Source organism: Eretmochelys imbricata, chromosome 3, assembly GCF_965152235.1.
Source record: "Eretmochelys imbricata isolate rEreImb1 chromosome 3, rEreImb1.hap1, whole genome shotgun sequence".
Classification (NCBI taxonomy): Eukaryota; Metazoa; Chordata; order Testudines; family Cheloniidae; genus Eretmochelys; species Eretmochelys imbricata.
The window spans coordinates 181122286-181136916 of NC_135574.1; the positions used below are offsets into that span (position 1 = coordinate 181122286).

General features: G+C 42.4%; 1 protein-coding gene across 27 annotated transcripts in view; it reads left to right on the forward strand.

The window, feature by feature from the left end:
* Positions 1-14631, forward strand: part of NRXN1 (neurexin 1) — a 1233750-nt gene that overhangs the window by 789158 nt on the left and 429961 nt on the right. For 3 of the 27 annotated variants that reach the window (XM_077812010.1, XM_077812011.1, XM_077812012.1), the window contains exon 1: positions 8664-8901. The exons of the other annotated variants lie outside the window; for them this stretch is intronic. In XM_077812010.1, coding sequence (XP_077668136.1) covers positions 8664-8901 — 238 coding nt within the window. Of the gene's footprint in view, positions 1-8663; positions 8902-14631 lie in introns of those variants that run through there. 27 annotated transcript variants of the gene reach the window in all.

Sequence of the window (14631 nt, forward strand, 5' to 3'; positions counted from 1 at the left end):
CAAAGCAGGACCAATCCCCGACTAAATCATCCCAGCCATAGCTTTGTCAACCCTGACCATAAAAACTTCAAAGGAAGGAGATTCCACCACCTCCCTAGGTAACGCATTCCAGTGCTTCACAACCCAACTAGTGAAAACGTTTTCCCTAATATCCAACCTAAACCTCCCCCACTGCAACTTGAGACCATTACTCCTCGTCCTGTCCTCTTCTACCACTGAGAATAGTCTAGAACCATCCTCTCTGGAATCACCTCTCAGGTAGTTAAAAGCAGCTATCAAATCCCATCTCATTCTTCTCTTCTGCAGACTAAACAATCCCAGTTCCCTCAGCCTTTCCTCATAAGTCATGTGTTCCAGACCCCTAATAATTTTTCTTGTCCTCCGCTGGACGCTTTCCAATTTTTTTACATCCTTCTTGTAGTGTGGGGCCCAAAACTGGACACAGTACTCCAGATGGGGCCTCACCAATGTTGAATAGAGGGGAACGATCATGAATGTCCCTCGATCTGCTGGCAATACCCCTACTTATACAGTCCAAAATGCCATTGGCCTTCTTGGCAACAAGGGTACACTGTTGACTCATATCTGGCTCCTTGTCCACTGTAACCCCTAGGTCCTTTTCTGCAGAACTGCTGCCGAGCCATTCGGTCCCTATTCTATAGCAGTGCATGGGATTCTTCGGTCCTAAGTGCAGGACTCTGCACTTGTCCTTGCTGAACCTCATCAGATTTCTTTTGGCCCAATCCTCCAATTTGTCTAGGTCCCTCTGGACCCTATCCCTACTCTCCAGCCTGTCTACCTCTCTCCCCAGCTTTGTGTCATCTGCAGACTTGCTGAGGGTGCAATCCACACCATCCTCAAGATCATTAATGAAGATATTGAACAAAACCGGCCCCGGGACCGACCCTTGGGGCACTCCGCTTAATACCAGCTGCCAACTAGACGTGGAGCCATTGATCACTACCCGTTGAGCCCGACAATCTAGCCAGCTTTCTACCCACCTTATAGTGCATTCATCCAGCCCATACTTCTTTAACTTGCTGGCAAGAATACTGTGGGAGACCATGTCAAAAGCTTTGCTAAAGTCAAGGAATAACACGTCCACCGCTTTCCCCTCATCCACAGAGCCAGTTATCTCATCATAGAAGGCAATTAGATTAGTCAGGCATGACTTGCCCTTGGTGAATCCATGCTGACTGTTCCTGATCACTTTCCTCTCCTCTAAGTGCTTCAGAATTGATTCCTTGAGGACCTGCTCCATGATTTTTCCAGGGACTGAGGTGAGGCTGACTGGCCTATAGTTCCCCGGGTCCTCCTCCTTCCCTTTTTTAAAGATGGGCACTACATTCGCCTTTTTCCAGTCGTCCGGAACCTCCCCGATCACCATGAGTTTTCAAAGATAATGGCCAATGGCTCTGCAATTACATCTGCCAACTCCTTTAGCACTCTCGAATGCAGCGCATCTGGCCCCATGGACTTGTGCTCGTCCAGCTTTTCTAAATAGTCCTAAACCACCTCTTTCTCCACAGAGGGCTGGTCACCTCCTCCCCATACTGTGCTGCCCAGTGCAGTAGTCTGGCAGCTGACCTTGTTCCTGAAGACAGAGGCAAAAAAAGCATTGAGCACATTAGCTTTTTCCACATCCTCTGTCACTAGGTTGCCTCCCTCATTCAGTAAGGGGCCCACACTTTCCTTGACCACCTTCTTGTTGCTAACATACCTGAAGAAACCCTTCTTGTTACTCTTAACATCTCTTGCTAGCCGCAACTCCAAGTGTGGTTTGGCCTTCCTGATTTCACTCCTGCATGCCTGAGCAATATCTTTATACTCCTCCCTGGTCATTTGTCCAATCTTCCACTTCTTCTGAGCTTCTTTTTTGTGTTTAAGATCAACAAGGATTTCATTGTGAAGCCAAGCTGGTTGCCTGCAATATTTACTATTCTTTCTACACATTGGGGTGCTTTGTTCCTGTAACCGCAATAAGGATTCTTTAAAGTAAGGCCATCTCTCCTGGACTCCTTTCCCCCTCATGTTGTTCTCCCAGGGGATCTTGCCCATCAGTTCCCTGAGAGAGTCAAAGTCTGCTTTTCTGAAGTCCAGGGTCTGTATTCTGCTGCTGTCCTTTCTTCCTTGTATCAGGATCCTGAACTCGACCATCTCATGGTCACTGCCTCCCAGGTTCCCCTCCACTTTTGCTTCTCCTACTAATTCTTCCCGATTTGTGAGCAGCAGGTCAAGAAGAGCTCTGCCCCAACTTGGTTCCTCCAGCACTTACACCAGGAAATTGTCCCCTACACTTTCCAAAATCTTCCTGGATTGTCTGTGCACCGCTGTATTGCTCTCCCAGCAGAGATCAGGGTGATTGAAGTCTCCCATGAGAACCAGGGCCTGCGATCTAGTAACTTCTGTTAGTTGCCAGAAAAAAGCCTCATCCACCTCATCCCCCTGGTCCAGTGGTCTGTAGCAGACTCCCACCACGACATCACCCTTGTTGCTCACACTTCTAAACTTAATCCAGAGACTCTCAGGTTTTTCTGCATTTTCATACTTGAGCTCTGAGCAGTCATACTGCTCTCTTACATACAGTGCAACTCCCCCACCTTTTCTGCCCTGCCTGTCCTTGCTGAACAGTTTATATCCATCCATGACAGTACTCCAGTCATGGGAGTTATCCCACCAAGTCTCTGTTATTCCAATCACATCATAATTCCTTGACTGTGCCAGGACTTCCAGGTCTCCCTGCTTGTTTCCCAGGCTTCTTGCATTTGTGTACAGGCACTTAAGATAACTTGCTGATCATCCGTCTTTCTCAGTATGAGGCAGGAGCCCTCCCCTCTCAGGCTCTCCTGCTCATGCTTCCTCCCGGTATCCCACTTCCCCACTTACCTCAGGGTTTTGGTCTCCTTCCCCCGGTGAACCTAGTTAGAAAGTGTCTAGGAAAATGTATACTCATATTAGGATTCTTTTCAATTTATATATATATGATCTGTTGATTAATCACAGTTAACTCACGTGATTAACTCAAAAAAATTGTGATAAAAAATGAATTGTGATTAATAGCAGTTTTAATTGTATTGTTAAACAAGAGAATACCAATTGAAATGTATAAAATATTTTGGATGTTTTTCTACACTTTCATATATATTTTGTATTCTGTGTTGTAATTGAAATCAAAGTGTATATTTTGATTACAAATATTTGCAATGTAAAAATGATAAACAGAAGAAAAAGTATTTTTCAATTCACCTTATACAAGTACTGTAGTGCAATCTCTTTGTTCTGAAAGTGTAATTTACAAATGTAGATTTTTTTTTGTTACATAACTGCACTCAAAAAACAAAACAATGTAAAACTTCAGAGCGTACAAGTCCACTCAGTCCTACTTCTTGTTCAGCCAGTTGCTAAGACAAACAAGTTTGTTTACATTTACAGGAGATAATACTATCCTCTTCTTATTTACAATTCACCAGAAAGTGAGAACAGGCATTTGCATGGCACCTTTGTAGCCATCATTGCAAGGTATTTACATACCAGATATGCTAAACATTTGTATGCCCCTTCATGCTTCAGTGACCATTCCAGAGGACATGCTTCCATGCTGAGATGCTCATTAAAAAAATAATGCATTGATTACATCTGTGACTGAACTCCTTGGGGGAGAATTGTATGTCCTCTGCTCTGTTTTACCTGCATTCTGTCATATATTTCATGTTATGGCAGTCTCGGATGATGACCCAGTACATGTTGTTGTTCATTTTAAGAACACTTTCACTGCAGATTTGACAAAACACATAGAAGGTAACAATGTTCAGTACTTTAGCATTTAATTTCAGAAAGAGGAACTACACAAAAATGAGGAGGTTAGTTAAACAGAAATTAAAGTGTACAGTGCCAAAAGTGAAATCTCTGCAAGCTGCATGGAAACTTTTTAAAGACACCATAATAGAGGCTCAGCTTAAATGTGTACCCCAAATTAAAAAACATAGTAAGAAAACCAAAAAAGAGCCATCATGGCTAAACAACAAAATAAAAGAAGCAGTGAGAGGCAAAAAGGCATCCTTTAAAAAGTGGAAGTTAAATCCAAGTGAGGAAAATAGAAAGGAGCATAAACACTGGCAAATGAAGTGTAAAAATTAGGAAGGCCAAAAAAGAATTTGAGGAACAGTTAGCCAAAGACTCAAAAAGTAATAGTCATTTCTTTGTAAGTACATCAGAAGCAGGAAGCCTGCTAAACAACCAGTGGGGTCATTGGTCAATTGAGGTGCTAAAGGAGCACTCAAGGATGATAAGGCCATTGCGGAGAAACTAAATGAATTCTTTGCATGAGGATGTGAGGGAGATTCCCAAACCTGAGGCATTCTTTTTAGGTGACAGATCTGAGGAACTGTCCCAGATTGAGGTATCATTAGAGGAGGTTTTGGAACAAATTGATAAATTAAATAGTAGTAAGTCACCAGGACCAGATGGTATTCACCCAAGAGTTCACCCAAGAGTTCTGAAGGAACTCAAATGTGAAATTGCAGAACTACTAACTGTAATCTGTAACCTACCATTTAAATCAGCTTCTGTACCAGATGGCTGGAGGATAGCTAATGTGCCACCAATTTTTAAAAAGGGCTGTAGAGGTGATCCCAGCAATTACAGGCCTGTAAACCTGACTTCATTACCGGGCAAATGGGATGAAACCATAAAAAAGAACAATATTGTCAGACATACAGATGAACATAATTTGTTGAGGAACAGTCAACATGATTTTTGTAAAGGGAAATCATGCCTCACCAATCTTCTAGAATTCTTTGAGGGGGTCAACAAGCATGTGGACCCAGTGGATACAGTGTACTCAGATTTTCAGAAAGCCTTTGACAAGATCCCTCACCAAAGGCTCTTACGCAAAGTAAGCTGCCACAGGATAAGAGGGAAGGTGCTCTCATGGACTGATAACTGGTTAAAAGATAGGAAACAAAGGGTAGGTATAAGTGGTCAGTTTTCAGAATGGAGAGAGGTAAGTAGTGGTGTCCCCCAGGGGTCTGTTCTGGGACCAGTCCTATTCAACATATTCATAAATGATGTGGAAAAAGGGGTGACAAAATTCGCAGATGATACAAAATTACTAAAGATAGTTAAGACCCAGGCAGACTGTGAAGGATTTCTCAAAACTGGCTGACTGAGCAACAAAATGGCAGATGAAATTTAATGTTGATAAATGCAAAGTAATGCACATTGGAAAGCATAATCCCAACTATACATATAAAAAGATGGAGTCTAAATGAGCTGTTACCACTCAAGAAAGAGATCTTGGAGTCATTGTGGATAGTTCTTTGAAAACATCCACTCAATGTGCAGCGGCAGTCAAAAAAGCAAACAGAATGCTGGGTATAATTAAGAAAGGGATAGATAATAGGACAGAAAATATCATGTTGCCTCTGTATAAATCCATGGTATGCCCACATCTTGAATACTGTGTGCAGATGTGGTCGACTCATCTCAAAAAAGATATATTGGAATTGGAAAAGGTTCAGAAAAGGGCAACAAAAATGATAGGGGTATGGAACGTCTTCCGTATGAGGAGAGATTAATAAGACTGGGACTTTTCAGCTTGGAAAAGAGACAGCTAAAGGGAGATATGATTGAGGTCTATAAAATCATGACTGGTATAGAGAAAAGTAGATAAGGAAGTGTTGTTTACTACTTCTCATAACACAAGAACTAGGGGTCACCAAACAATATTAATAGTCAGCAGGTTTAAAACAAATAAAAGGAAGTATTTCTTCACACAACGCACAGTCAACCTGTGGAACTCCTTTTCAGAGGATGTTGTGAAGTCCAAGACCATAACAGGGTTCAAAAAAGAACTAGATAAATTCATGGAAGCTAGGTCCATCAGTGGCTATTAGCCAGGATGGGCAGGAATGGTGTCCTTAGCCTCTCTTTGCCAGAAGATGGGAATGAGCGACAGAGGATGGATCACTTGATGATTACCTGTTCTGTTCATTCTCTCTGGGGCACCTGGCACTGGCCACTGTCAGAAGACAGGATACTGAGCTAGATGGACCTTTGCTCTGACCCAATAGGGCCATTCTTAATGTGAGATTTATGAAGATAGCTGCAACACTCAACCCAAGATTTAAGAATCTGAAGTGCCTTCCAAAATCTGGAGGGATGATGTAGGGAACACGCTTTCAGAAGTCGTAAAAGAGCAACACTCCAATGCAGAAACTACAGAATCCAAACCACTAAAAAAGAAAATCAGCCTGCTGGTGGCATCTGACTCAGATGATGAAAATAAACATGCGTCAGTCGGCACTGCTTTGGATGGTTTTCGAGGAGAACCCGTCATCAGCATGGAATGGTGGTTGAAGCATGAAGGGGCATATGAATCTTTAGCTCATCTGGCAGGTAAATATTTTGCTACACCGGCTACAACAGTGCCATGAGAACACCTGTTCTCCCTTTCAGGTGACATTGTAAAAAAGAAACAGGCAGCATTATCGCCTGAAAATGTAAACAAACTTATTTGTCTGAACGATTGGCTGAAGAAGTAGGACTGAGTAGACTTGCAGGCTCTAAAATTTTATATTGTTCTATATTTGAATGCAGTTTTTTGTACATAATTCTATATTTGTAAGTTCAACTTTCATGATAAAAAGATTGCACTACAGTACTTGTATGAGGTGAATTGAAAAATATGATTTCTTTTGTCTTTTTTCAGTGCAAACACTTGTAATTAAAAAATAAATATAAAGTAAACACTGTATACTTTGTATTCCGTATTGTAACTGAAATCAATATATTTGAAAATGTAGAAAAATCAAAAAAATATTTAAATATGTGGTATTATATTATTAACAGTCGATTAATCAAATTAATTATTTTAATTTCATGATTAATTGCAATTATTTTTACTCACGTGACAGCCCTAAAATATAATATATATATATATATATATATATATAAAAAAGTTTCTTTACTTTTTCACCCACTTTTTTTCTCTCACACATACTCACCCCATAGATCACAACACTGCTAAAAGCATAGCAGAAAACAGACAAAAGCCTGGAGCTGCTGGAATAAAGAGAGCTGAAAGTCTGTGGTTAACACACCCTGTTGTGTCCAGGTATGGTATTGCAAGGAATATGCTTCTACATCTGGTGGCTTCTAAAAAGCATCTGAATTTGTAATACATGTTCAGTGAGCTACAATATACCTTGGGAATATCGTTTTCATTTGAATTATATAATTTCATAGTGAAACTTGAAATTTCTTTTTATGGCTTTTTTATATTGTTTTTAAGAGGAAGAGCATATGTGTTTATGTGCCTATTCAGCATACTAAATTCAGTATTTCAACATATTGGATTAAATCTGCAGCGATGCAGGCAAATGTTTTCTTCCATTGTTTTGTGCCAGCTGTTCCGGTATCAAAGCATTTAAATCACTTTCCTAGTTGTGTTTTGGTTTGCCTAGCTTTTCCCAGCCATACATTGTCAGGGAAAATGAGAACTCTTTGTTAGGAGTGATGTGTGTAATTACCAGCTCATCAAAACAGACGCTTGAGGAGATGGTTAGTGGCAAGCCATGTTCAGCAGACCTGGTCTGAACACCTGGTGGGATAAGTTTAGTCCAATGAAAGCCCCCGAAGTCATTCTTTTAAAGCTGTAAGTGAGCTTTCTAGACACCGGCACATCCGACCCTTTGGAGGAGGGGAATGGTGCCCCGCATTAGACTAATTCGTTACCAGAATCTGATGGCAGATTAGGAGGGGTCGTTTGCTTATGCTCGCCGCACTGCCTGACACATGTTCCTATAGTATGTGGCGTCTGAAAGGAAGAGAAAAAGCGGGGCGAATGGATTGGAGCTGAACTCAGCCTCCCTCTTTAACATAGGCTCGTCCTCTGCATTGCATCCAAGCTTCAGTGATTTGCTGTTCGGAGACTGCAGATTTGCATAGCACTTCTCTTCGCAAGCGTAGTTATCCCCCCTCCCCCCAACCCAGCTTCTTTCATAGGGGCGCACTATTCTCCTGAAAACATCCTCGGGTATGCCTGTCACCACTGAGATCGCCGGAGCAGCTGCCTGATTATTGCCTAGCTCTGTATGAGAGCGTGTGTGCGAGAGCGAGTGAGAGCGCGCTGGGCGAGCTTGTGCGCGAGGCTCCCCGTTCGGAGCGGACTGGCGGGGCGAGCGGCGCGGTGAGTGTTCTCCCCTTTTCTGGCGCCGGCCGGCCGGCTGCTGCGGTTCCCCCTCCCCCTTTTTCGTATGGAGCACAACTGTGGCCTGACTGGCTCCCCTGTGGATTGCTGAGGAGGAGGCGATGCTTGGCACACTTGTAACTGGGGAGCATTGCCAGTGAGCAGGAGCGCTGGGGAGCTAGCGGTTGGTTGAGTGTGGGGGTTTGGTTTTGCCCCCTCTCCCTCGCTGGGAAGTCTCGGAACTGCCTGGGTTCTCCGCCTGTGACGATGTTTCGGATTGTTTGGGGTAGAAGACGACCTGGACCCAAGGATCCCCGGAAGCTTTCCCCAAAGGAAGAGATGGCCCCCCTGCCGAAGTGAGCTGGCCCCGGGCGCGGGGTGCCTCTGTGCGCGCCTCTCTCCAAAGTTTGCCACCGTTGCTGTGGCTGCTGCTCCTGCCGGGGACCCCGCGGGCCGGCGCGCCGTGCAGCAGAGGATGGGGGGGCTGCTGAAATGCAGCCCGGAGCCGGGCCCCACCAGCAGTAGCAGCGGCGCCGGAGGTCGCCTGGCCCTGCTCTGGATAGTTCCACTCACTCTCAGCGGCCTCCTCGGGGTGGCGTGGAGCGCCTCCAGTTTGGGTGCTCACCACATTCACCATTTCCATGGCAGCAGCAAACATCATTCAGTGCCTATCGCTATCTACAGGTCACCGGCTTCCTTGCGAGGCGGACACGGTGGGTTCGGTGCCGGTTCGGTAACCCCGAGCTCCGCAGCCTGTGTGCATGTTGCTGGTGGTGTTTGTCTGGCCCATTTGCTGTCCGTGAACCACGGCCCTCTTTGGTCCTAGTGCCAGTGATCCACAGGGGCAGGGAGCTACTCTCAATGGTCCACAGGGGTCAGAGATCCATAGGGGGCAAGGATCTGCTGTCAGTGAGCCATAGGGCAGGGATCTACGGTGAGTGGACGCGTGGAGGGGGGGATGCGGGTCACCCCCCACTCCCCATTGTCCGTGGAGGCGCCTCTGGGGTCGGTCTGAACATGGGCATGTGGGGGGCGGACTTAGGTGACTGACATTTGTAAATGAACCCTCCCCCTGACCCGCCTGCTGCTGAGAAGGAGGGAGAGCCCCAGATCAAAGGAGTCCCCAGCGCAGGGTCCCAGGAGACGCTGTTCGGCTTGGCTGAGTGGGAGCTCCCTCCCAGTTTACTGCAGCCCAAGCTGGGCCAGCTCCGCTGATCCTTCACCTCCTGAAGCCGGGTTCTCTTGGCTTGGCTGCGCCGCAGGGTCCGGCACATGCAGGGAAAGAATCGAGAGTCTACTGGGCTGACCCGGTTCAGTTGTGGTCTGCATGTGTCCTCTGGGATTCCTTGGCACTCCCCAACCCTCGTGCCCTCACCCCCCACCCAATCTTCCCTTCTCCGAGTCATCCAGGGTCTCTAGGATAACAAAACTGCCTTTCATCAGGCACCACAGGAAGATGCGGTGGACATTATTTCATGTCACCTTTAGAATTTAACATCAGTAGAATCAGAGTCAGTGAAACAAAAGATCCCCCAAGTTCAAATGAGCTGGGGACGGAGCGTGGCGTATGTATTGTTTAAAAGGCGTCTAATAATAATGTTCTTTTCAATTAATTATTTTGGTCTAAAGTCGATGAACTAAAACATGAGGCCACCGATTAGACAAAGGATCAGCAAGGAAGTAAGCATCTAAATATTGAGAGGGGGATATAATGGATATGCACACTACCATAGCCAGGGAAGGGCAGTAAAGTGACTAAGATGAAATTCTTTGCAAGTCCAATTAAGCTTTTAGTTCAGAATTTACAACGATAGAGAATGGTTTTGGTTTCTAAAGTGAGATACTCCTTTGTACCACACTATGTCTGGGCCTTTCTATGCGCAAATATAAGCACATGAAGATATAAATATCCATAAATATATGAAAAATTAAATATATATTCACGACTAACAAAATTAGTTTAAAGACTGCTAAGCATACGGCTATATTTTAAGGGTTTGAGCGAAAGTCTCCCTTTGCTTGAAAACCTTGACTTTTGATTAAATTATGCAGCTTCATTCTTCATTTTCTCATCTTGCCATGCTTCCTTTTGCACTATCAAGTGGTGTCATTTACAAGCTTTACAAGGTAACAAACGGATCTTATTAGCCTTTACATCTTTGTGCAAACTGCCCAGTTGCAGAGATTAGGCAGTTAGGGTACATTAGATTTTTACCAACATTTAACAATGTCAGTAGATAAGTTTGTAGCAGTTATTTTTAAAATGTCATTTTATGTCTCATATACTTTATTATTAAAGTGTGTAGAAATTACTTTTATACTTTTTTTTTGCTAATTAAAATTGTAATATTGAAAATGTGGTCTAAATCCAGAATAGCAACGGCATTCAGACCTGTAATCTCTTCAGTATACCCAGAAATCTCAGAATACTGCATGTTGTACTTAGGTGGGGAAAGCTGACTAATATCTCTTTCTGTTCTATTATTGGACACTTTGTGAAATCATTTAAGAGCTTCCTAACAAATTTAGAGATGGATGAAGGGTGGGGGGAAAAGGAACAAGTAATCAAATAGTCTCCAAAATAGATTTCATTAGGGAATGTGTAAAGATGGCATACCTTGTCTAATTTTTAAAATTACCTTAGATTCAATTGTAGGTATGTGGCGAACAGGAGGTGCTCTGCAGGAAGGGAATAAGTCAGGATGAGTAATAGTAATAATTAATAATTTATTATTATTATTATTATTTTATTATTAAATAATACATGATGGAGTTACCAACCTTTAGGGGGTTGTGGGAAACTACTCTGTAAGTAAAAGTAGCTGATTTTGCAAGATTCAGGGTAGTACATGTCCCACACATCTCAGGGATCAGAGTGCATTTCAGAGTTTTTGCCTTAATCCTAAAGTACTTTGCATTTGTGCATTTAAAGCAGACACCCTATCATTTCTCAGTATTTTAAAAACATTTAATTTCTATCATTAATAATTCTCCACTTTTTTCCATAAGCTTCACTGAGGCATTTTGCCTTCTGGCTGAGCTGGGATGGACGTAGCCCCTGAAGAGCTCAGCAGTGTAGCTCTGAGCATCAGCCAAAGGGGGTTGCTTGTGAAAGAGAAAGAGACAGACTAGACCCTCATTCCTTACCCCAGGGGCTGAGTGAATTTCCTCTATAGTGCTTCTAGCCCATGCTGGCTTGGGGGGTGAGGCAGTGAATTTTGATCCTCAAACTTGCCTTCCTGCAGCAGTGGACTTTGGAATTAGCTCCATTAATTCTTCAGCAGTATTTTCATTCTGATGAAATGTGATCATGTGTAAACATTACAGTCCTTATGGTGACCTCTAACAGTCTTTTTGGCACTGTTACTTGGGTAGTGTTTTCATACGATCACAGAAATTAGAGATAGAAACCACCGGTTAGGACAGGTCAGCTTGCTGATCCCCTGTGAGCAATGTTCTTTCCAATGTTGTAATGTCAGGAGTATCAGAAGGAATGAGATGAGGCCACATTGTTTGTGTCCAACAAACTTTAACAAAGCCAGAACCCTCACTAGCAGCACCTGCTCTTCCCCCCCCCCCCCCATCATGGCTGGCAACAGACAGCACCTCTACCCAAAAGAGCATCTTATTTCAATCCTATTCCCCCAGCCCCCCTCAAACCACACCCACCTTGGTCTTGGCCACTCTGGTTTTAAAAGACACAAGCAATGGGGCCTTTGCTTTTTAGAGGACAATTCCACAGTCTTGCAGCTCTCACTTCTGTGAATATTTTTGCCGGAATTTTGCATTGTATTTTTTATGACACATTAACATGTTATTTTATTTTCCAGAAGTGTGCTTAGTAGGCAAATGTGTAGAATTCCAACCATGTAGTCATCTCTCACCTTTTTTGTCAATGAAGCAATTGAATCCCAACCCCTATTAACTATTAACATTAAAGTAAAAATAAAAGCTAAAATTAATTCAAATGCTTGAGCAAAATTATGTTTTACCCTGTGTTTTGCTTCTCATTAAACGTGGGTCCATGATGGACTTCTGGAAGGAGCCTTCTAGTGAGATTATTCCTCAGATGTGTATGGCAAACTTAATCCCAGGCACAGTTAGCAAAACTCTGGTTCATAGTTCCTGTAGCAGGAGGAGAGAGGCAAATTGGTGATCTCTCAGCAAAGGTGGTTCCAGACTACTTAGTGTTTGCCAGGAAATAAGTGGCCTCTGAATAAGTTTCAGAGCATGAAACACTGGTGTTATATACTCACATCTCCATGTCCTATTTAAGAGGAAGGCTGTTGCATTCTGTGGTAGCTGAAGCTATCAGGCACTTTTTAGGGAAAGTCAAACAATTCATTGCAGTGCCTGTAGATTACAAAAGCACAGGCCCAAGGTGGCAAGGTCCACAATAAAAGGGAATGGTAATCTTAAATGGAGAAAGGCAGCCTTTGCCAAAGCTGGTATGTGGAAATCCAGGAACAGTGATGGATCCACTTCGAATCCAAGACTGCACATCACATCAGCAAAGATTGGACATATACTCCCAGCACAGTCACCACCATTACTTACTTATCTTTCTCCTGGCTGAAACATCTCTTCTATCTCAACTGGACTGAACCTAACCCCAGTTAGCTCCTGCCAACTTCTTCACTGGGAGAAGGAATATATTTCTAATACCAAAGGCCAGATCCTCAATTGGTATAAACTTCAGTGGAACAATCCCAGTTTACACCAGTTGAGAATCTGTCTCCAAGGGTCTGTTTGTAATCTCAGCTGTGTGATGCACATCACTACATTTTCTAAAATAATCTGTTGTGCTTGACCTTGGATTTTAGAACTGCGCTTGCAATTTAAGGGTCTCCTGTGTATATTTTTGTTTAAATACAATAAAAATAAAAGGTAGCTAATTGCATCAGCGTGTTTTTGCACACACATTTCACCTTCAGAAATCTAGATTAAAATCCTGATTAGGTGATAACTCAAAATACATTTGGTGTTTTCCTAACTGAGCCTCAGTGGTTGTTTGCCCATATCATACGACTAGGCATGATTATACTTTGTTTAGTTTTTCTGGGAGGTTTTTTAAGAGGTCCACATTTTAGGGGGATATACTCCTATGGGTGTTGCATGTGTGAATTGTGGTACACTAGTAGAGCAGTAGAGGGAAGCTTGCTCAATATCTATCTGCACTATGACTGTCTCTGTTATATCAGCCCCTGAATTTCATGTGCTCCAAATTTTAAATTGCAGCAATTTAAAAAGGCATCTATAACTGAATCACCATCCTTTATGAGTGTGTCACACTGTGGGCTGAATCATGCAGCCCTTAATCAGTCTAGATATCCACTGAACTCAACAGGAGTTTTGACTAGGTAAAGACAGTGGGATTGGGATTATACTACTTCAGTAAAATAATTATAATGATACTGTGAAAAATGAAGTCAAAACAATTTTGGAAGGTATGCTTTCGATGCACTTAGAGCATTTTGTATTTCCTTATGTTTTACAATGAATAAGAAAGTTATAGATGGACTCTTGTATTAGACTAGGTAAGATAATAAATTTGTATGGTCACTCGTTCTTCATTTTTTATCTATTGGGATAACCTAATTAGTACTTCTACCTATAGTAGTAACAAAATGCATGTCCTCGGAGTGATATTTTTCAGCTATAAAATTTGTATTACATTGCAGAACAAAGTTTACACTATTGTTACAACACTAAATTTGGTACTAAATTTAAACATTTCAGTCTTTTCTTGCATTTTAAAGCAATGTGTTGTGAAGTGGAGATATTTTTCTTGCAGCTTTGAATGATTACTAATTAATTTGGGGGTGTAGGGAGAGGTTCCAGAATGAGTTATGTATAGTTATAATTGGTTTATTCACTAAGTCATTTCCAAATACTTACCTAGGTTGCTGGTCTAACTAGTATTCATGCACAGTTGAGGAGTGTTCATTCTTTCAGACTGTAACATACAACCATTTTCTAAATATGGCTTTAAGTTATACATTTTTCGATTCCCTTTCAAAATTTCCAGTATGCCGTATCACACATTTTTTATGTCTGCTGCCAAAGTATTAACATAAGTCAGAAAAAAATGAATAACAAAGCAATCTCACTCAGCAAAGTGGTTAATTGGATATGCTGTTAAATATGCATATTATGTAGTGTGGTTTCTACAATATTACTGCTGTCAATGTGGCTTGTCAAAGAGGTATACAATCTTTGGTGATGTTGTGAAAAGTCTATAGAGGATTTCAATCAAAAGCGGAATGCTGCTGATGGATTTCTGATAAATATCTTTACACAAGCCCTTCTGCCTTAGTACATGCACAGTTATTGATTGACTGTGGTGCCTTTACAAAAACTAAATAAGTAACAACAGTCTATTGTCGCTTATCAGTAATAGCAATTTTGGCTCAGCCTGCAGTAATCATGTTTTTAGATTTAAA